At 35.5% G+C, this 21,896-nt stretch overlaps 1 protein-coding gene across 1 annotated transcript in view; it reads right to left on the reverse strand.

Moving 5' to 3' along the window:
- The window catches only part of NRD1 (nardilysin (N-arginine dibasic convertase)), a 137,919-nt gene that overhangs the window by 47,400 nt on the left and 68,623 nt on the right, over positions 1 to 21,896 (reverse strand). Inside the window, exons 7-12 of the mRNA XM_006839860.1 lie at positions 17,942 to 18,015; positions 14,392 to 14,487; positions 8,497 to 8,619; positions 4,413 to 4,470; positions 2,983 to 3,056; positions 1,570 to 1,639 (exon numbers count right to left, since the gene is read on the reverse strand). Of these exons, the coding sequence (XP_006839923.1) occupies positions 1,570 to 1,639; positions 2,983 to 3,056; positions 4,413 to 4,470; positions 8,497 to 8,619; positions 14,392 to 14,487; positions 17,942 to 18,015 (495 nt within the window). The remainder of the gene's footprint in view (positions 1 to 1,569; positions 1,640 to 2,982; positions 3,057 to 4,412; positions 4,471 to 8,496; positions 8,620 to 14,391; positions 14,488 to 17,941; positions 18,016 to 21,896) is intronic.

Raw genomic sequence — 21,896 nt, forward strand, 5'->3', positions numbered from 1 at the left:
ATAGACTCAAAATGGTTTCATGATAAATGTTATATTTAAAAAAAAAAAAAAAAAGTTCATAAAAAATTAACGTGGTACAAACACCCAGAAGAAATAAGCATCTTTGGAGAGCGGAGTCAGTATCCTACTTTTTGGCAATTTTCAAAATTTTCAAGTGAGTATGAACTACCTTAGTACTAACGGAGGAGAAAGTTTTGTCAATTAAAAAAACAAAGAAGAAATGAAAAAAGATGGAAGAATAATATATACAATATAATTTCATTTCTATAAAGAAGATATTATATGTGTTTTATATTCATTACATTAATACCTTGAAGGATATATTAAAAACTATTAATGCTAGGCACATCTTTGAGGACAGGAACAACAGAAAGGAGAAACATTTACTTTTTATTTCATTCCCTTTTCTATCTTAATGTTGTACAAATATGTGTTACTTTTATAGTAACATTTGAAAATAAATAATTAAATTTAAATTGTTTTGCTAAGTGCCAAGGAAAACTGGCGTAACTCTGTGGGCTAATGTGCTGAACTGCAAAGTCTGTGTGAACCACAAGGTTGGTGGTTTAAGCTCACCAGCTGTTCCTCGGAAACCCTATACAGGGCTGCTTTGGGTTGGAACCTACTTGACAGCATTTAACAACAACATAGCGTCAGTTCCGATTCATCTAGACACTGTATAAGGTTTCTGAGAAGACAGTAGGTATGAACTGCTGACCTTGTGGTTAGCAGGCCAGTGATTATTCTACAATGCCACACCAAGACGCTAAAACTTTTAAACAGACTTGTAATAACTTTAACCCTTCTTAGTACACTCTAACTTTACCTTACACTGTTGGGACATTCAATGTATATTAACTTTATATTATTATTGAGTCAAAAGCACATGGGCAGTGCACATGCTATCTACAGTCTCATTATAGGCATATCATTCTTAACTATATGCGACTTGATTGTTTTAATATTCTAATATATAAGCAACAAGCTTATATAAGCACACATTAATCTTTCTTTCTGTTTGTATGTGCTTATATGTTAGGTGTTATTGGTAATGGGTTTTAAAAATAAATTAAATTACTGTTATTGTTAGGTGCCGTTGAGTGGGTTCTCACTCATAGCGAACTTGGATAGGGTTTCCAAGGCTTATTACATTTTCAAGGGAGCAGAAAGTCTCATCTTTCTCCCTTGGAACAGCTGGTGGGCTTGAACCGTGGACCTGATGGCTCACAATCCAGTGCTTATCATATGGAGCTACCACACTCACAAATAAATTATTAGTTAATATTATATTTCTGTACTGAAAGTACTGAAGAAAATAATTACAAAACAGCATCCACACTAAGATAAATTTTAAAGATTCATGAAAGACAACTACCTATAAAAAATTTCCTGTTAAATAAAACATTCAAATATTTAACAAAGCTTGAAAACTCCAGCATTAGTCAAGTTCCAATTTACCAAATTACCTCTATTTATAAATTCAGAACCTCCAAATTTAAGACATTTAGCATGCTTTAAAAATGTAATGTTTTCACTAGTAAAGTAACCAACTTGCCCTTAAATTCTTACCGGTAATGTTGTTGCTGAGGAGGAAGTGCCCATGTGATCGTCAGAGCATGAATTTTTCTGATTGGAACCACTAAAAACATTTTTTAGAAGAACAAATATAAGTACATATTCTTCCATAACTTCCGATATGTAAGAAGAATGCTTTTATTTTTTCTCTTTTAATTCAATATATTTCATTCACCAGTAAGCAGGGGCATTAATAAATACAATGTATTTATTATTTCAAGTTGTCAAGTTTTCAGTTTAAACGATGGAAGTTTTATAAAAATTCTTTTCGACTTAGTTTCATGTATAGAGAAAGCAGGGATAAAAGAAACTATGAGAATATGTAATGTAATACTCATAAGGAGGAGTTTTGTTGCAAGAAAGAATATGGAACTAGGAGTCAGGAGACTCGTTTTGTAAATCCAGACCTAAATGACCTCTTTAAGAAGATCCCTTACATTAAATCTTTCTGAATCAGTTTCCCTACTATAAAATAAGTAATCTGGGTTAAATTATCCCTTAGATTCTTCCCAAAGAATGATTCTGTAATTCTATGAATATGAAATCCAAAACCAAAAACAATACAACCCCAAATAAGGTGTCTCTGGGAAGAGTGAGCTAAATAGAATGGAACCTGGTGGAAAAGTATTACAAAACAGTCACTGATCAAAGGACGGAAGAGGGGAGAGGTTGGCAATAAGTTGAAGAGGAGGAGGAATACTTAGACAATAGGAAGAAAGAGGGGGAGAGAGGATGGTACCATAAGAAAAAGGGAAAAGAAAGAAAAATGTTTCTATAATGTTTACTATAGGAAAATTGTTAAGTAGATTGTAGCATACCTATTTGATGACTCATACCTATTTGATGACTCATACCTATTTGATGCAATTATTACAAATATAGTACTAAGTGAAAAAAAAATACAGTATAGGCGAAAAAAGATACTTTGCTAAATAGCTTCTCTAGATAGTAAGATTCGTGGGTGATTTTTTTTTCTCTCCCTATTTCTTTACAAATTCCTCTACTTGAATTTTTTTCTTCATTTAATAAAAAGTATTTTTATAACAAAGTTAAAAGGAAATAATTTCCAAAATGTTTTCCTCCTCCTCTATCTTTAAAGAGCAAAATCTATAGGTAAAATAAAACAAAAAAACAAAGAACAAAAGGGAACAAGGAGAAAACAAACAGAAAGCATGAAACAGAATAAATAGCAGCAGAGAACTACAACTATATATAATCAACTTGCAGTTTCCTAGTGGTCTGCTGCTATCTGTCACTAATTGGATCTTCACTGTCTATTCAGTCCCTTTCAAACCAGCTATATTTTCTGCTCTATTTTCATTTTTAAAGGAAATTGGCAGCCCCATTTATATTTTAGAGAATATGTTACAGTTATTTCAGACAGTTTTAAACCTTTGGTTCACAAACCTCTATAAAGTTTGTTAAATGCTGGTGTGTCAAATGGATCCGTTAAATGGCCAAAATTTGGTTTGGATAACCCACTGAAAAATAAACAAACATTTAATCAGCAAACACCTTTATAAACAGTGTCTTTAGTGATATCTACATGATAGGTATTTGTAATATTCTATATAGTCCTATCTGAAGAGGAATCTAAGCAACAAAGAAAGCCACAAAATCCTTAACTTCACAATCTATTTTTAATCTCAGCCCCAATAACTCAAATGACTACAAAGCCCAAAAGAAATAGAAGATAATGACTTGGAGGGGCTCACCCCAATATTTACTATATCTATCAGCCCCATTCAATTTCAATATTCCTCTCATACAGAGCCATTTCAAAATAAACACATATACTATAGATACATCTTATTCAACAAATACATATAGAGGGTCTACTAGAACTAAAGCCCAATAGTAAACATAAAGCATTGTCTTGGATCCACTGGCATCCTAAAGACTTGGTCTCTCCTTGAAGGGGTTCCCAATCTGGTTGACAGATTGTATGACTTTGGCATGGCCTTATTTTTCTACACATAAGAAGTTTTGCTAATTAACAATAGAAACTTAAATGAAACTAAGATAATAATAAGAACCAATCAGGTATTACTACAAATTATTCTAACACATTAAAAGCCAATTTTTCTTTCATAAATTTATGTCTTAGGATGAACTAGAAAAAGCTACTAGCTTACCTGATGAAAGAAAATACCTAATGCATTTATTTTATTAAAATGCAAATTGCTAAGAATGGGAAGACTACTGCTTCAGAATGAAATATTTTGTTTTCTTTGTAACTAAAACAAAGCATTATTATTTTGATAAATTTGAAGTCAACAAAAAATGCCGAATAGTATTCTTAACTGTTTTGGAACACTATGGTACAATTTCTTATTATAGATAATATGATACATTTCGATCAAATAGGCTTCCCAGGCAATATGGAAAATCAGCCATCATCTAACCACAATGTGAATTCTTTGATGGGAAAAGCATTTCCAAACAACTGACTTAAAAAACAAACTTTCAGAACACAATTTGTTTCAAGGTAAAGGACATAAATATATACATCTTCCTCAAAATATAATACTTGTCTTCATATAACAGTTTCAAACCCTCACATAGAGCAGAAAAGCTCTGGATAAATATAAAAGGAGACAAAATATTTACTGTAAGTTAAAAAGTTTGAACTACATAACTATTAAAGCAATCAAAGAACCTTGGAAACATGGGTTCTCATCTAGTTATCCAATTCAAAAGCCATGTGATCTTTATGTCTTCATTTCATTATCTACTTGAAAACCAAAACAAGGCAAAAGTACCTTGGGACTCTTACAAGAAGATATGGTATCTTTTAGCTCTAAAGATGTGTGATTTGTGAAAAATAAAGGTCTTACTTGTTTGGTATCTGAGAGAAGATTTCAGTCACCCACTTTTCCAAAGTATCCAGGGTTTCTTGGGGTTGGAGGTAGATAAGAGAGACAGGGAAATATAATATCATTATTCAAGGTAGGAATAAAATTAGTTTTATCACAGACCTTCAGCAAAAAGGCAAAAGGGTGGTTAAACTTGGGAATTCTTTGACATTCCTTAACCAGTAATGAATTATCAAGAAAAGCAACAGTAAATAAGAAATCTTAACAAACAAATCTGGTTATATTCTTTTACTTTCCCTGGTAAACTTAGAAAAACACAAAAGTAATAATAAAAAGCAAAAATTTGAAAAAGTTTTTACTATTAGACTAGACTGGAGTGAAGAAAAGAAATAGTAAGAATATATCAACCATAATCTGCACCCATTCCAATATTTCCTTACACTAGGAAGACTTCTCCTCATTTTCTCATCCTACCCTGATTCCTCTTCTTCACAGCACTTCTATACTTCATTTATTTTGTATTAATTTACACTGAACGGTATTTGTTATGTTCCACCAGGCACACAAATTTCACTAACTCTCAATTAAGAAGAACCAGTGTATAAAATGCAAGATGTAAATTAGACTAAAAAAAAATAACCTTGAAAACCCCATATAAGGTTGCTGTAAGTCGGAACCATCTCAACAGCACTTAACAACATTTAAAATCAGGAAAGGTGTGTGCCATGGTTGTATTCATACACCATTCAATCTGTAGGTTGAGCAAATAATCTAAGAAGCTGGCTTATATAAAGAAGAATGTGGCATCAGGATTGGAGGAAGACTCATTAACAACCTGTGATATGCAGACGATACAACCTTGCTTGCTGAAAGAAGAGGACCAATAAACAACATCATGATAAACTCTGGTGAAAAGATTGAAGCTTTCAAAGACTTCATTTTGCTTGGATCCACCATCCACACTCATGGAAGCAGCAAGTCAAGATTTCAAACGATGTATTGCATTAGGCAAATCTGCAGCACAAGACCTCTTTTTAAAGTATTTAAGAGTGAAGATGTCAGTTTGAAAATGAAGGTGCACCTGACCCAAGCCACTGTATTTTCAGCAACTTCATCTGCATGTGAAAGTTGGATAGTGAATAAGGAAGACCATAGAAGAATTTATGCATTTGAGTTTTGGTGTTGGAGAATAATAATAAAAGTATCATGGACTTGCAGAAGAAAAAACAAATCTGTGTTGGGAGAAGTACAACCAGAATGCTCCTTAGAAGCCAGGATGACCACACTTAGTCTCTCATACTTGGACATTATTATTAGGAGGGACCAGTCCTTGGAGAAGTATATCATGACTGTTAAAGTGGAGGGTCAGTGAAGAAGAAACCCCCATCAAGACAGAATGGCACAGTGGCAGCAACAATGGGCTCAAACATAAAGATTCTGAGGTTGGTGCAGGACAGGACAGTGTTTTCTTCTGTTGTGCATAAGGTCACTATGAGTCAAAACCAACTCAATGTCACCAAACAACAACATTTATATAGATATTTGACTCTCAACTGTTAGAATAAATGTTAAAGCTCCAAAACTTAGAGAATCTAGATTGTAAAATGTCCTCTCATTAAAAATCTGGGACTGTAAAAGAAATTAGAGTAAATAGTTAGTGTGGTGCTATGGGTTAACTGCAAAGTCGGTTTGAACTGCAAGGTCTGAGGTTCAACCTCACCAGTAGCTCCTAGGAAACCCTATACAATGATTGCTATGGGTTGGAACCAACTCCACGGCACTTAACAACAGCAAATATCTAGTTGAAGAAAAATGCATGTGAATGAAATGATTTCAAAACATAGTAATTAATCTAAAATTATAATATTGATGGTAGTTGTGTTCCACGGAGTTGGTACCAACTGATAGCAACTCTGTATAGGGTTTCCAAGGCTGTAAATCTTTACAGGAGCAGAAAGGCTTGTCTTTCCCCAGTGAAGCAACTGGTAGTTTCAAACTGCTGACATTGTAGTAGCAGCCCGACTCATAACCCATACGCTACCAGAAAAATGGAATTCCATATTTTAACAAATGGTATACAAGAAATCTAAAAGTATACCTACAGTTTGAACAAAGAAATCTATCATACCATATCCATAGCTTTACTGATTCAAGTCAACTGTGGTTGGCTCATTTTTATTCTAAATGCAAAAATGCCATGTATGTAATGCCAAGTAAGCGCTGATCTCAATTTTAACGATGTAGGGGACAAACATTTACAAAAAGGCAAATCACATTAGGATGAGAGGATTATATCTTCTGGGGGGAAAAAACTGCCCAAGTGATTGTTGTTGCAGTTAAGTGCCATCTAGCTGATTCTGACTCATAGTGATCCTGTATAGGGTTTCCAAGGAGAGGCTGGTGGATTTGAACTTCCAACCTTGTGGTTAGCAAACTATAAGTTATAGCAAAAGGAATAGTTTAGCAATTGATTGACATTGAAGAATAGCCTAACGCTGAAATGTAAAGAGGAAAAAAACAGATACGATGGTTCCTCTTATGAGAAAAGTTAGCATGATACTGAAGACAATGATAAAAGAAGGAAAAGAGTGGAGGTTTTTATCAATTTATATTTAAGAAACTCTGTAATCTTCACCATACTCTGTAGTAATTAATCATGCTATTTTATTGGACATTATGTAAGGATGAAGGCTCCCTGATGGCACAATGGCTACTTATCAAAAGATTGGCAGCTCACACCAGCCTAGTAGCACTAGAAAGATCTGGCTATTTCTTCCGTAAACATTACAGAACCCTATGGGGGCAGTTCTGCTGTGTCATGTGGGGTGGCTCCGAGTCAGAATCAATTGGATGGCACCTCATGATAACAACATATGAAGACATGCATGGAGTTGCCATGAGTTGGGGTTATAAATTTGTTCACCACAACATGTAAATATGAACAGACACCTTGCCCATTATAAGTTTATAATCAATATAGATTAATTATAAAACAGAAAGACAACTGAATGTAACTCAAAAGAGTAATTCATGACATATTAGTACATTATCAGACTATTTATTCTATAGATAAGATCTATACCTATAAAATGGTTAAATACTTAGCTGCTAACTGAAAAGTCAGTGGTTTAAACCCACCAACCAGCAGCTTCACGGGAGAAAAGATCTGCCATTATGAACAGACTAGGGCAACCCTATGGAGTTCTGATGTGGTAATATAGGATAAGCAATGGATTGGCGATGGTGGTGGTTATGTGCTGTGGAGTCGGAACTGACTCATAGCAACCCTGTACAGGGTTTCCAAGGCTGTAAATCTTTACAGAAGTGGAAAGTCTCATCTTTCTCCTGTGGAACAGCTAGTAGTTTCGAACTGTTGACCTTAAGGTTCGCAGCCCGGTTGGTAACCACTATGCTACCAGAATGGATTATTAACCACAATATCAGCAGTTCAAACCGACCAGTCACTCCTTGGAAACCCTATACAGGATCACTATGAGTTGGAACCAACACAATAGCACTTAACAACAACAACAAGCAACCCTATGAGGTAGTTATAATCTGTTATATACAGTTACTATGAGTCAGAACTAACTCAACAGTACACAACATAAGAGAAAAACATTTGTCTAAGGATAAAATAACCTTATTCTTCCATGAGCTTTGCCACATGCTATGTGACATATCCAAATCTTGATTTCCTTCATTTTCCTTATTAACTCTTTCATTTAATAAACATTCACTGAGTGCCTACTGTGCTCCATTATGGATACATTAAGGATATGGTTGGGAAAAAGACAAGAGACGACGTCCAGAAGCTGGGTAGGCTCTGGATGGGTTAAAGAGATGTGAGGGTAGATGTTGCTCAATGCTGTCAAGTTGATTTGGACTCATTACAACCCCACATGATAGAGTAGCACCACCCCATAGAATTTTCTAGGCTATGATCTTTCCAGGAGCAGACTGTCAGGTCTTTTCTCTACCTCTTTCTTTATATTAGAGTCAAGCACTACATAATGAACAGAATACTCCAACACTGATCCACGCAACAAATTCTAAGAAATTGCTACTTTTGCATAATTTCAAGTGCCACTATAGATAATATTACCTTTTGATTGAACCACTAAAGTCATATAATGAGCAGAGTAGTAGCGCATCCAGAATTCTCTCAGTCTAGCATGCGTATCAATATTGTTCCGTTTTGGCTCATGTTTGAGAGTCTCAGCATTTCCTATAAAAAGACAAAAAACATTATAGAAATAACTAAGTTCACTTTATTAAGAGTTATCTACACCAACAATGAAATTACCCAAATCACTGAACAATATTAAGCCAGTGTGTAGTAATAATAATAATATTAACATAAAACAAAAGATTAGTATGGTCAAGAAGCAATTCTGAACTTACTAATTTTTAATATACAGAAATTAATCTCTGGTTGGCAACATCTTAACAACAAATTCATTACCTTAAACTGAAGCTAAGCTCATTAGGTTCCTTGCTTAATAATTAGTCTCAGTATTCAACACTGTTATTTATCTGAGTTATTTTAATATTCTTCCTGATTTTTAAAATTAAATACATTAAGAAATACCTCATATGGAATGTATATAACTATATATAATGTATTTTTTTTAAAGCAATTGCTATTGAGTCAGTTCTAAGTCATGGTGATTCTATAGGACAGAGTAGAATTGCCCCCATAGGGATTTCAAAGCTGTAAATCTTCACAGAAATAGACTGCCACATATTTCTCCTGAGAAAGGCTAGTGGGCTCACCACTAATTTTTCAGTTAGCAGGCAAGCACTTAGCCACTGTGCTACTAGTGACTAAACATTTCCTTACAAAATGTTTAGGGAAGGGGCTTCCGGTACTGCACGACAGCCAGGAAAGTCAGGTAGGGGAAAGCTCTGGTGAGAAAGGAGGGGGATCTCATGAAGGAAACGTTCATATACCAGTCTCACGGCTTTTAAACTATCATAACATCTAGTATTTCAGTCTCCTGAACTCACATTTTTGAGAAATCGCACTACTAAGGAAAAAGAAAGGTGCACATTTTGGGACTCTCACCTGCGGGACCACGGGTCATTCCTGCGACTACAGAGTTTAGTGGGCAGGGCTAAGGCCAGCCTGTTAGGAAAGCGGTGTTTCCAGCAGGAGGGAAAAAAAAGGGGTCTCTGGACAAAAAAAGCCTCAAGAAACGACATAGCTCCCCCACAAAATCTCCCTGCCCTGGCTTGAGATCCCAATAAAAATCAGGCAGGGGCAGCTCAGCCACGCACAGAGGGAGAAAGGCAGCGGCTTTTTGATGTCATCCACCATCCCCCATCCCTACATTTAGCCCCCTTCCTCCACTTCTAGCTAGTAGTGGGATCTTCCAGCAGCTGTTCTGGCGGGGCAGGAAACAGAAAAAGTTAACCAAAGCAGCATTCCCACTCCAAAGTGGTGATTTCTGTCTATGCATTTATATTAGTTCTGCTTTTAGTCCTTTTGATCTCACATCCTTCCTGGAGGTGGGGAACTTATTATCCTCCCTACGTCGCATAAGAAGCAGCAGCAATCATGGCCATATAGCCAAGCAATAAGCATACAACATAATACTCCACCACTAAGACAAGACCCAACAACATCTGCTACGCATTACAGACGAAAAGGGAAGCCCATCTCCCGATCATATTAATCATAATAATAATAAAACAATAACCATGACCAATAAGAAACAATCAACTTTATTGAAACACATCCAAAAACAGAAGAGAGCAGCTGATGCAAATGAGCTGGAGACAGACAAAGACTTTATGGAGGATGAAGAGTGGGTTCTGGATATGCCTGAGAGGGAATTCAGAAGAATGATATGGAAACAAATTCAAATAATCTGAAAAGGGGTCAAGGAAAATAAGGAGAGTACCGCAGGAACAATCAAATAGGATTGACACAGCATTGGATACAATTCAAAACCTGCAAAAAGATGTCCAGGGAATCAATAACAAGATACCAGAAATAGACAATAGGCTGAAAGAGGAAAGGAGCAGACTAGAAGAAATGGAAGCCAGAACTAACGAACTGAAAGACAAATCTCAATACTGCCAAGGTAGAAGAGCAAGCAGCTAAAAGGATAAAACAATCTGAAAAAAGTCTAAGATTCATGCTAGATAACATGAAGAGGAATAATGTAAAAATTATTGGCATTCAGGAACAAGAAGCAGCAGAGAAGTACACTGAAGGCTAAAAACATATCAATGTCAAAGAAGGGACAAACGCAGTGATGGAAGCCCAGGTGGTGAGGATGCCAGGTTAATTACAGGTTACAATAGAGTATCCTAATTGCAGAGAAAAGTTAGTAGACTACAGGGTTAACCCCAAAGAAAGTTAACAGTCCACAACGTATCATAAAAACGAATTCCCAAGCAGAACAAGCGAACAGAGAAACTAGGAGGAAACTGACCAGAAACAACTCAATAGACATGAAGCCAACACAAGAAAGCAGAACCAAAAAACGAACAGCACCACCAAAAAGGTAACATAATGACAGCCATCAATTCATACTTATCGATGATTACATTGAATGTCAATAAATTGAATGCACCAATGAAGAGACAAAGAGTGGCAGAATGGATAAGAAAACAAGATCCATCAATAATGCTGCCTGCAAGAGACATACCTTACACACAAAGACAAAAACAGACTAAAAGTTAAAGGGTGGAAAAAAACTTACCAAGCCAACTGTAACAACAAACAAGCAGGAGTCGCAATACTAATCTCCGACAAAGTAAATTTTAAGATGAAAACCAGCATAAGAGACAAAGAAGGACACTATCTCATGATCAAAGGGTCAATCGAGCAAGACAACATAACTATAATAAACATATATGCTCCCAACGAAACAGCACCAAGATACATGAAGCAAATCTTAATGGAACTGAAGAAAGAAATAGATAAATCAACAATTATAATAGGAGATTTCAACACACCACTCTCGAAAAAGGATAGAACAACCAGAAAGAAACTCAACAATTCGACAGAGGAACTTAACAACACAATCAACCAACTTGACCTCATAGATGTATACAGAGCATTCTATCCAACAACGGCACAATACACATTCTTCTCCAGTGTGCATGGAACATGTTCCAGAATTGACCACTTGTTAGATCACAAAGCAAGCCTCCATAAATTCACAACCATCAAAATTCTACAAAGCATCTTCTCAGACCACAACACTATAAAACTAGAAATCAACAATAAGAAGGCCAAATCAATAAAGTCGAAGACATGGAAACTGAACAACACCCTACTGAAAAGTGACTGGGTAAAAGAAGAAATTAAAAGTGAATTCACAAAGTTCCTGGAAACAAACGAGAATGAAAACACACATATAAAAATCTTTAGGACACGCTCAAAGCAGTCCTGAGAGGACAATTTATTGTGATAAATGCACACATCCCAAAAGATGAAAGAGCCAAAATCAACACATTAACACAGCATCTTCAACAATTAGAAGCAGACCAGCAGAGGGAACCTACAGTCACCAGAAGAAGGTAAATAATAAAGATAAGAGCAGAAATAAATGAGATGGAAAACCGAAAAACTATAGAAAGAATCAACAAGACAAGAAGCTGGTTCTTTGAAAAGATTAATAAAATTGACAAACCACTGGTAAAACTAACTAAAGAAAAGAGGGAGAGGACACAAATAAATTGCATTAGAAACCACACAGGGGAAGTCAAAACAGAACCAGACGAAATAAAAATGATAATAACAGAATACTACGAAGAGCTGTACTCCAACAAATTCGAAAATTTGGACTAGATGGATACATTTCTAGAAAAACACGACCTACCTAAGCTTACTCAGACTGAAGTAGAAAATTTGAACAAACCCATAACAAAAGAAGAAATTGATCAGGTCATCAAAACACTCCCAACCAACGAAAGCCCAGGCCCAGATGGCTTCACGGCTGAGTTCTACCAAACATTCAGAGAAGAACTGTCACCAAGTCTACTCAAATTATTCCAGAACATAGAAGAGGATGGAAACCTCCCTAATACTTTCTATGAAGCAAGCATAACCCTCATACCAAAACCAGGGAAGGACATCACTAAGAAAAGAAAATTATAGACCAATATCCCCCATAAATATAGATGCAAAAATCCTCAACAAAATCCTAGCCAACAGAACTCGACAGCACATCAAAAAAACAATACATCAAAAAAAAACAGGTATCAGTTAAGCAAAAAGCTTACTAGTTAAACTAAATTAAGTCACTAGTCAAAAACTATTACAGAAAGCACTGCTACATTTCTGTTGATAAATGGAAATGTCAGGTTGAGGGAGAGTACACACTCCATAATCAGAAAAACTGAGGTTTACAAAATTCCACATTCCCCACTAATTAGTTGTGATTTAAGCAAGTTAGATAATTTCTGTAAGGTGTGGCACTGTGGAATCAGCACGAGACTGCAAAACACAAGGTTGGCAGTTCAAACCCACCAGTTGTTCTTCAGCAACTCTATACAGGGTCACTATGAGTCAGCACTGACTTGACAATATTTAACAACACCATCTCATAAGGTTGTTGTAATGATCTGACAAGTAATTATGTAACTAGAACCTAAAAAACATTCACAAAATACTGGTATTCGAACAAAATATGGGAACACTGAATGGTTTAAAATTAAGAAAGGGATGCAACAGGGTTATATTCTTTCACCATACTTATTCAACTTGTATGGTGAGCAAATAATCTGAGAAGTTGGGCCAAATGAAGAAAAACGTGGCATCAGGATTGGAAGAAGACTCATTAACAACCTGCGATATGCAGATGACACAACCTTGCTTGCTGAAAGTGAAGAGGACTTAAAATATTTACTGATGAAGATCAAAGAGCACAGCCTTTTCGGTATGCCTTTCATCTCAATGTCAAGAAAAGAAAAATCCTCACCACTGGACCAATAAATTTATCAACAAAGAAAAGATTAAAGTTGTCAAGAACTTCATTCTTCTTGGATGAACTATCAACACTCATGGAAGCAGCAGTCAAGAAATCAAATGAAGTATTGCACTAGGCAAATCTGCTGCACAAGACCTTTTTAAAGTGTTGAAGAGCAAATATGTCAGCTTAAGGACTAAGGTGGCCTGACCCAAGCCATGGTGTTTTCAATAACCTCACATGCATATGAAAGCTGGACAGTTAATAAAGAAGAATTGATGCTTTTGAGTTACAGTGTTGGAAGAGAATATTGAAAGTGCCATGGGCTGCCAAAAGAACCAACAGATCTGTGTTGGAAGAAGTGCAGTCAGAGTGCTTCTTAGAGGCCAGGATGGCCAAACTTCATCTCTCATACTTCGGACATATTGTCAGGAGGGACCAGTCGCTGGAGAAGGATATTAAGTTTGGTAAGGTCAGAGAAAAAGAGGAAGACTTCCAGCGAAATGGATTGGCAAAGTGGCAGCATCAATGGACTCAACCTCAAACAATTGTGAGGTTGGCCCAGGAACGTGCAATGTTTGGTTCTGTTGTGCATAGCGTTGCTATGAGTCGGTACTGACATGATGGCACCTAACAACAACAATAATATTCTGGCTATTTGGAGTCCTGGTGTGGCGCTGAGGGTTAATGCGCTGAACCTGCAAGGTCAGTTTGAACCTCAAGTTTGGCAGTTCAAGCTCACCAGATGCTCCTCAGAATCCCTATACAGGGTTGCTGTGAGTCAGTATCAACTCGACATCACTTAACAATAACCTTCTTGCTATTTAGAAACCCAAAGTTAGAAAACCAAATATTAGGGAGGTTTAACCACCATCTGCTCCTTGGAAACCCTATACAGGGTTGCTGAGTCAGAACCATCTTGATGACACTTAACCACCACCACCACCACCACCACCATCTATCTGAAAACCTACTGAGAAGCAAAAGCCTAGTTACCCCCTTGTTGTTTTGTTTTTACCATTCTCAATCTTCATTAACTAGAAAATATGAAATAAAATTATGGAATATCTTACCCCAAAAAAATTTCCCCATAGGATGTCCAGGTCTAGCAAGGCTTCCAAATAGCATTTCTTTTCTGTTTGCATCAGAAGGTCTTGCAAGTTGATATTCTGTCAGTTTCAAAGAAACACATTTAATAAAATGAAATTCAGCACCTGTTTTATTATCTGGAAATTCAGCTTAATTATATTAACTGTTTTACTGTATGGAAATTCTTATTAGAATAACTTAATTAACTTAAAATACTAAAATAACTTAATTATTTTAACTGTTTTAGTACCTGGAAACTCAAGTATTAAAACTTGTAACTTTGTGAAACAGGTTATAAGGTTGAAATGGAGAACTTTATCTAGGATTGGCTATATGACTTAACACATTGTATGTCTTTGGATAATACAATTCACCTTCTGGGGGTTTCCTCTTATCTTTTAAATTACACAAGGCACTTAATGGTTGTAAGTGTTTCAACTCTAGTACTCTATGTCTAAGACTTAATAATGAAATTGTTAATAATGTTAAATCAAATTCCTTATATTGGGAACTTTGCAATATATTTTATTTTACTTCCTCCAGTGCCAACTATGTTGGTAATAAAATGTGATGGCTAAGTACAAGGGCTTTGCAGCTGTGCAAAATTTTGGCAGTCCCCAAAAAGATAAACATAGAACTGCCTTATGACCCCGCAATTCAATTCCACTCCTAGGCAAATTTTATGTACCCAAGAACCTTGAAAAGAGCAGTGCAAATAGACATATGTACAATGTTGAATGCAGCATTATTCAAAATAGTCAAAAGGCGGTAGCAATCCAAATGTCCAACAGCAGATGAATAAATAAAATATGGCATACACATACAATGAAATACTATGCATCCAAAAACGGAATGAAGCTCTGATATATATTACAACATGGATGAATCTTAAAAAAAAAAAAAAAAAAAATCAGGCACAAAAGGACAAATACTATATGATTCCATTTAAATGAAATACCCAGAATCAGTAAATCCATAGATTTACAGAATCAGTAAATCCACAGATAGCAGATTAAAGGTTATCAGAGGCTAAGGAAAGGAGTGAACTGAGTTACTGCTTAATGGTCACAAAGTTTCTGTATGGGGTAATGAAAAATTTCTAGAAATCAATAGTGGTGATGGCAGTACAACATTGTGAATATACAAGGGCAAGTCAAAAAGTCTATTAGGCTTCTCATACATGCCTGGGTTTATTCCACACAAAACAATCTGTGGATGACTACAGACATGTTCTCTGAGTATTACACTTGTATTAGTCTCATTAGGATGCCTTCAAAAAAGGGTCTAGTTAAAACAATGGTTCCCAAGGGTTTCTGGTATGCCAGTTAAATTCAAGGCAAAGAGGTCAATTCAGAAGATTATGAATAATGTTTTGGGGTAGTACTATGGGGTAATCTTGAGAGATTTTCTCAAATGACACAGGATGATCCCAGATAGGGTTTATTAAGTTTTAAGAAAATTGGTAACTGCTTTGGTGAGAAAAAAGGCCAGGAAAATTGTGCAGATTAATGTTTTTCTCCCATCATGACAATGCATCTGCTGATTCTTTGCAGGCAGCAAGGGCTATAAGAATTTCATTGAGAAACCTTACCCCATCTATCCTATAGCCCAGATCTTGTCCCTTCAGACTTCTTGTTCCCAAAATTCAAAGAACATTTCAAAGGAACATGATTAGAGTCCCTTTCAAGGATGCCAACACTATCATTTTGATGAGGTATAAACTGAAGAGCATAGAATTCTTTGGGGAATGGTTAAAGAGATGAAAACACCACTTTCAGAAATGTTTAGACCTAAATGGAGGATATGTTGGAAACAAATAACCACATTTCTATATTTTTGTTTAGTAAAGGTTTCATTGATTTTATAGCAATGCTTTTTTATTTGTCATCATAATTAATACCATAAAATTATACACTTTTAAATGTGGTTAAAGTGGCAAATATCTATATATTACATAAATTTTACAAAAGTAAAAATATATCATTAAAAAAAGTTGAAAGTCCTTTTAGAAAGATTATTTTTTCTAAAATCTTTTTGTTCTTTCATGCACTTAACAAATATTTATCTGGGTCTATGATAAAACAGATACTAGTACAGCTAAGTAATAAATATGAAGAAAACATAGTCTGACTTCAAGGTCAGTTTGAACTGCAAGGCTGGTGGTTCAAACTCACCAGACACTCCATAGAAAGCGTATACAAGGTGTCTATAAGTCAGAACAGATTCTACGGCACTTAACAATAACAACATGTACTACATGTTTCTAATGCCCAAACAAAGCAAATAGTGATGCTATTTATTGGGATTCTATAATTAAATATTTATAGTACAGTTCTATAATGAAAGCTCACCCTAAGTTAAGTATAGTTTTCCTTATGATAGTCTTTCTTTAAATCCCAGAGATATTTACAACTATTTTCAGAATAATCAAAATTAAAGCCACAACAGGGATGGGTAACTTGGACACTGGCTACCCAGAAGTGGGGGTGGGGGGAGGGGGAGTGGCGTTTTACAGAGGCTAGAAGTGACTGGCTTACAAGCTTTCAAGAGGGAACCTAGATCCAGAGGGTGTGGAACAAGGTTGAATCTCCACTGAGTAGTGTCCAATCTGTCTAGGCGAGGCAGATGAAAGGAGATACGGATAGCTCTCGTGCAATACAATAGTGAATAATTGTTATCAGGACTGATTGTAAGGGCTGGAAATGTAAAGGTAGACATTTTGTAGCAAAGGGAGGGGAGGAATTAACTTTGCAGTCTAGGGGCAGAGGTCTCTGGGACCATCAAGGGACAAGAGCAGAGAACAGAACCCTACCCAGAGAAGTAGTGATGCCAGAGATGGAGAGGGCCTGTGTGCTGATGACCATTTTTGGGGGGGGCAGGGGGGGGATTGCAACCATGGCAAGTAAATGATATACCATGGTATCAGTGTGAAGCTAAATGTTCTCCCAAGTAAACTACCACATAACTCAAAATAAAGCATCCTATCTGCTCCTGTAAAGATTTACAGCCTCAGAAACCCTGTACAGGGTCGCTATGGGTTGGAACCAACTCGAAGGCACTTAACAAAATGCTTCAATAAAAAAAAAATGCTTCAATCAAGAAAAAAAAAAAATTAAAGCCACAAACATCTACACACAGAGATGACAAAGGGTTACACTATAATAAAAATATCAGATGGTACTTAAAGCCTTACAGATACTGTCTCTTCATGAAAAGAATAGATGAACCTATAATGCTTTAACATCTAGTATTAGCTTTAAGAATTAGACTCATACCTGGCAAAAGATTAGTCACTACGGGAGCATCTTCAACAAAAAGAGTTGAAAAAAACTAATCTACAATCCTTTTGACTTACTTTAATTACACATTCAATGGCTTCATAAATTATATAATTAATGACTTCACCAAAAAACATTACACATCCAGTTCAATTCAGCTATTTATAATATAAAGAATAAATTATGTAGTGAGAAAGAATAATATATGTGCTGAATGAAAGTTAATGAAGGTAAAAACATAAAGCACTTTTCTTACCACTATCAACAGCTTCAACTTCACGATCAATGGCATCTCTGATCATTAGTGGATGGATGAAGAACTGGGCCCACCTCAAAAAAACAAACAAATGGCATTTCTGTTTTTATTCAGTAAAAGCTTTTCATCAATCAACATGTATTTTTTTAATTAAGAAATTTTACAAAGTTTGAGATTTAGTTCACGATTCATATGTAAAATGTAAAAATACTAGCTAGCTAATGCAGTGGTTAAAGTGCTCATCTGCTAATAAAAAGTTTGACAGTTTTAACCTACCAGTCACTGCATGGAAGAAAGATGTGGCAGTCTACTTCTGTAAAGATTACAATCTTAGAAACCCTATGGGGCAATTTCAGTAGGGTTATTTTGAGTCAGAATCAATTCTGCAGTAGTAGGATTTCCATATTTTAAACTAAAGTATAAAAATTACTTTAACTTTTTTATTGTGAAATATAACATACATATAGAAACTTGGAAGGAGTGCTGGTATGGTGCTGTAGGATAAGCACAGAACTGCTAACCATAAGGCTGGCAGTTCAAATCCACCACACACTCCTTGGATACACTGTATAGGGCCACTATGAGTTGGAACCGACTCGACAGAACCTAAGAATAGAAACATACATAAAACAAAAGATATACATTAATGCATAACTAAAAAGCAAGTACCTGTGTAGCCACCTCCCAGGTCAAGAAATAGAAAGTTGTCAGCACCCTAAACTGCTGAACCTTAAAAGTTCAGCCATGTGAACTTTTAAAAGCATAATCTATACCCTACTATCAGTTAACTATTATAGTAAATCTGTTTTTTTTAATAGTTTTACCACCTTTGTATTAAGCATGGAGGTTGCTCACCAAAAGGTCTGCCATTCAAGATCACCAACTGCTCTGCAGGAGAAAGAGGAACCTAACTGCTTCCACAAAGACTTTAAATCTTAAAACTCTTTGTAGTTCTATTCTCCTACAGGGTAAATACAGACTCCTAGTGTGGTGCTCTAGGATCATCACTGCACTGCTAACAGAAAAGGTGACAGTTTAAACCCACCAGCCATTCCTGGGAAACCCTTTACAGGGTCATTGTGATTCAGACCAACTCAAGGGCACTTAAAAACAACAACAGAGTAAATATGGAGCCCTGGTGTGGCACTGTAGGATAAGCACTGGATTGCTAATCTTAAAACTATTAGTATTTACCTTTATAACTATATTTGCTGAGAAATTTTATTGTAATTTGTTTATTTATATAAATTGTGATACAAATTACATAATCAAATTATCCATTTATATAAATACATAATGTAATAACAGCAATGCAATCAAAATTTTAAAGTATGATTTAAAATTTATTTTCCAGCAAAACAATTAAAAAATTAATTTCTATTGAACCATGTTGTGTTGTTTTATATATGTCTGTTTGACTTGATTTCTTTACTTTTGCATCCCATGTACCTTATTTCCATGGATTGTGGTTAGTAAGTCAGCTCAAATGAACTGAAACACTAGAATACAAGGTACTCTCAAATAGGAGTCCCTAGGTAACTTAACTTGTTAAGCACTTAACTATTAGCTAAAAGGTCAGCAGTTCAAGCCCACCAAAAGACAGACCTGCTGATTGGCTTCTGAAAGGCCACAGCCTTGAAAACTCTATGGAGCAGTTCTACTCTGCACCCATACAGTTACCAAGACTCCGAATCAACTGGACAGCAACTAACAATGTTTAACTTCTGCTTCATGAGAAGATAACTTTTAACTATCTGCTAGATAGTTAACAAAAAAATATTGTTGGCATTTTTTTTTCTTTCAGCACAATGTAATTTATGTTGGACTGTATAATTTGGTTGAATTAATATAGAAACTATTTTCATTCAATTTTCAAAACTCAAATCCACACAAAAAGCACCACGGATCAAATACAAGCGACACTCACAAGACAGCTAATGGCACCTAATAAGCTTATGTAGACCAACTTTCTCAATGGTTTCTTGATGAAGCAATCAATTATAAGTAGGCCTGATCTTGTAAACATTTTGTACCTCTTCCATGAACTCTGTCTGTGTAAGTGGTGCTCAAAAGAAATCACAAAGACAAATTATACACTAAGTAATATTTTTTCGAAGTCCTGATGTGGCGCTGTGGGTTAATGTGCCAGACTGCAAAGCTGTTTGAAACTGCAAGGTTGGCGGTTCAAACTCAGCTGCTCCTCAGAAACTCTATACAAGGTTATTATGGGTTGGAATCGATTCAACAGCACTTAACAACAACAACATTTTGTCAGGTATTTTTAAGTTTTGGAAGTCCAGAAACAATTGTACACTTTTTTTTTTTTTACTGCTGTCCCCTCACCCTCAAGTCAATTTTGGGCAACAAAGATGATGTCACACCTCTGTTAAAAATTGATATTCTATATAATCTAGTTTTGTTTTTGAAATTTTATATTATATTTGTTGTTTATATGCATGATGTTACATGTAGCTGTGGTTCATTTATTTTCATTTCTGTACCACAATCTAATGAATTACTATATTCACCCATTCTGCTAACACATATATGGGCTATTTCTGGGTTTGGACTTTTATAAAATTATTTTGTAATTTTACAAAATTATAAACATTGCTGCCATAAATATTCACATACATGTGTCCTAGGGTACATGTGCACATGTTTATTTACCTATAGGAAATAAACTGCTACATAATTACACACACAAGCATATGTTCAACATCACTTGATAATGTTAAACTTTTCCAAAGTGACTGTACCAATTTAAAATTGCATCAGCAGTTCCAATTCTCTTACTTCTCCTCAATCTTAGTTGGTTTTACCAGACTCAAAATTTTTATACAACTTGTAGAAGTTCTGATAATTTTATAATGGTTTTAGTTTACACTTTTCTGATCACTAAAGAGGTTGAACACAATATCATACTTAATAAATGTTTGAATTTCTTCTTTTGTAAGACGCCTGTTCAAGTCTTTTTCTATTATTTATATTTTTTCTTATTATATTCTAAGTATTGGCCCATTGTTGTTTACCTGTGTTGAAAATATGTATTTCTATTTTATACTTGTTTTTTAACTTTCTTTATAGTATCTTGATGAACTTGATGTATTATCAAACTTTCCTTTATGTTTTGGGGTTTCTATGTCTTATTTGATGAATTTTTACTGAAGCTGGCATAGAAAATTCTAACCTCTAAAATTTTCATAGTTGCACTTTTCAGTTTTTGATCCATCGAGAAATGAAAATTTTGTATATTTTGTGAGAAGGGTGCCTTTTTTTTTTAAGTTCTTGATGGAAGTCCAACTATTCCAGCACTGTTTCTTAGCAACAGTGCTTTCTCCATTGCACTGTAAAGCCACTTCTCAAAGATCAAGTGTCAACACAAATGTTGGTCTATTTCCAGGATCTCTATTCTGTTCCATCAGTCTCTTTGCATAGCCCTGTGCTAATACCACAATGTCCTGATTACAAAACAGATCTTAATATCTAGTAGGTCAAGTTGATCCACTTGTTCTTTTTCCTCTTCAAAAACATCTTGGCATAGGTAAAATTCCCTTCTAGGACTGAAACTTAAAGGGAACCCATAAGCAGTCAGTATGCTCACTAGTGACCATCTGAGTCTATTTGTGAGTCAAAGTAGAAGAAATGCAGCAATGAAGACCTGGGATGAATTAGGCCATGTTCCACGGATACCCGATAACCTTGAACTTTTATATAAATGGAAATACGTATTATATATTATTATATTGGTAGTATACATGCACTCGTCTGTCAGTTTGTCGTACTATAGTGGCTTGTGAGTATCTATGATTCTGAAAGCTATGCCACCGGAATTTTAAATAACCAGCAGGGTCACCCGTGGTGGACAGGTTTCAGATGAGCTTCCAGACAAAGACAGACTAGGAAGAAAGAGTGACGAACTACTTCCAAATCTTTAGACACTGAAAACCTTATG

Source organism: Chrysochloris asiatica, unplaced genomic scaffold, assembly GCF_000296735.1.
Source record: "Chrysochloris asiatica unplaced genomic scaffold, ChrAsi1.0 scaffold00026, whole genome shotgun sequence".
Taxonomy (NCBI): Eukaryota; Metazoa; Chordata; class Mammalia; order Afrosoricida; family Chrysochloridae; genus Chrysochloris; species Chrysochloris asiatica.